Genomic DNA, 1,672 nt, shown 5'->3' with positions numbered 1-1,672 from the left:
GTTCTATTCATAAATCATCGGGCCCGTTATCATTTGTATCTCATCAATATGATTATCGCTCTGATTGCCGCCTTCGCCTACACAGTAGCAATCACTGATGCCAGCGGCCTTGGGAACGAAAGTACCATGCTCGAACTCGGGCCGTGACCGTCCATCGATTATCTTCAGGTGAGACGCCCGCGTTTCTCCATCTTCGTTCTCTGAATGGCGGCGGGGTCTTGTGTCCGTACAGCAAGGGTAAACTGGAAGCCGGATACATAACCATTGGCGTGTTTAGGAAGAAAAAGTATATTCAGCGTGCGGAGTGAAAATCAAGGTCATGCTGCCTTTAGGTACTTCTATGCGGTCATGGAAGCCGAAGACGTAGATCCATCATTGGCGCCGACCTTCTGGTATATGGCCGGTGAACCGGGCAGTAGCAGCTTGGGAGAGGCCATGATGTTAAATGGACCATGCAGGATGTCTCCTAACGGGGAAGAGCTTCTGGATAATACGTGCGAATGCCTTTGTGCGGTGTCACGCAATGTGACCGTTCGGAGTTAGATACTCGTGGACTAAGCAAGCCAACGGCATTTGGATCGATGCACCTGGACCTACCGGCTTCAGCGTGGGCCCGATAGAGTCCACCTTGGAGAAGTTTATAGACAACATGTAAGTATTCTTTAGACCAGAGAATATACACGTCACAATGATGGTCCACAGGGTCACCTTAAGCGGCCAGTTATTCAAGAAATACCCTCACTTGAATAGGAATGTACACCTCGTCGGACTCTCATGGTCTGGTATGCATGCTGAGCTGATAGTTCGGGTGATACCGTCTTGCAGCTCTCGCCGTTGCTATGTTGGGAGAGGGCATTCTGCGGAATCCTCGGCTCAAGATCGATTTGAAAGGAGTGATGATACTTTCTGGTACGGTTGGACCGTATGAGATGTATGCAATCCATTCATTCCGAGTTGACATTGTTGCCTGGCTCATCTTGTCAGATATCACGGAGCTTACGAGATGGTTAGGGATCGGCAACTTCTACCACAGAAGGAGTCCCAGTTCCACATCTAGCGTTGGTCGTATAATTCTCTCAGGCTCGATATAATGAAGACTGGCCTGGGGGTCTGTAAAGCAGCTGTCGACAAGTGCAATTCTAATGGACCTGGGAAGCCTGCTAAGCCCGGTGGGTAATCCGTACCTTGAGCACTCTCGACAGTCATGCTCTGTTCCTCGCAGTTTTCTGCCAAGAAGCTTTTGATACCTGTGAAGCATTAACGATGAACCGTATGGACGCAGCACGCAAGAGCATGTAAGTGGGTGGGTTGGGATCTGAGTGTTGACCTTCGTTGTCCCGAATTCGTGACGACCAGACTCCTCGAAATCATCTGTAATTTCTCTATGTTCTCCGGAATATTCCCATCATGTGGGCTAATAATTCTTCTCCAGATACGATGTACGCGCACGAACAGGGGGAGACTTCGAATTTTTCGCTTTCCAACCGGGAGATGTAGCCGTCGTTGCAGGTCTCAATTTCGAATGTTGTCATCCACTCAGCCGGACGCTTTTCTCAATAGACCAAGTGTTAAACAAGCTCTCGGCGTATCCGGGAGAATATGGAAGCTATCGAATGATCAGGTTGCCATCCTTCCAACTCTTGATTCCATGTTAAGATGATAGTCTCTGCCC

The 1,672-nt window shown here is 49.1% G+C and overlaps 1 protein-coding gene across 1 annotated transcript; it reads left to right on the top strand.

The window, feature by feature from the left end:
- Positions 1 to 168: 168 nt before the first annotated feature.
- Pmar_PMAR018731 (hypothetical protein) lies at positions 169 to 1,295 on the top strand (the record flags this gene model as incomplete). Its single annotated transcript, XM_002766791.1, has 5 exons — positions 169 to 286; positions 333 to 494; positions 544 to 651; positions 1,081 to 1,169; positions 1,223 to 1,295. Coding segments are annotated over 5 exons (550 nt in total), but the record flags the coding sequence as incomplete, so codon positions are not given.
- Between the last annotated feature and the right edge of the window lie 377 nt (positions 1,296 to 1,672).

This window comes from Perkinsus marinus, assembly GCF_000006405.1.
Source record: "Perkinsus marinus ATCC 50983 genomic scaffold scf_1104296971758, whole genome shotgun sequence".
NCBI lineage: Eukaryota > Perkinsozoa > Perkinsida > Perkinsidae > Perkinsus > Perkinsus marinus.
This window is presented reverse-complemented; position numbering and strand designations above follow the sequence as displayed.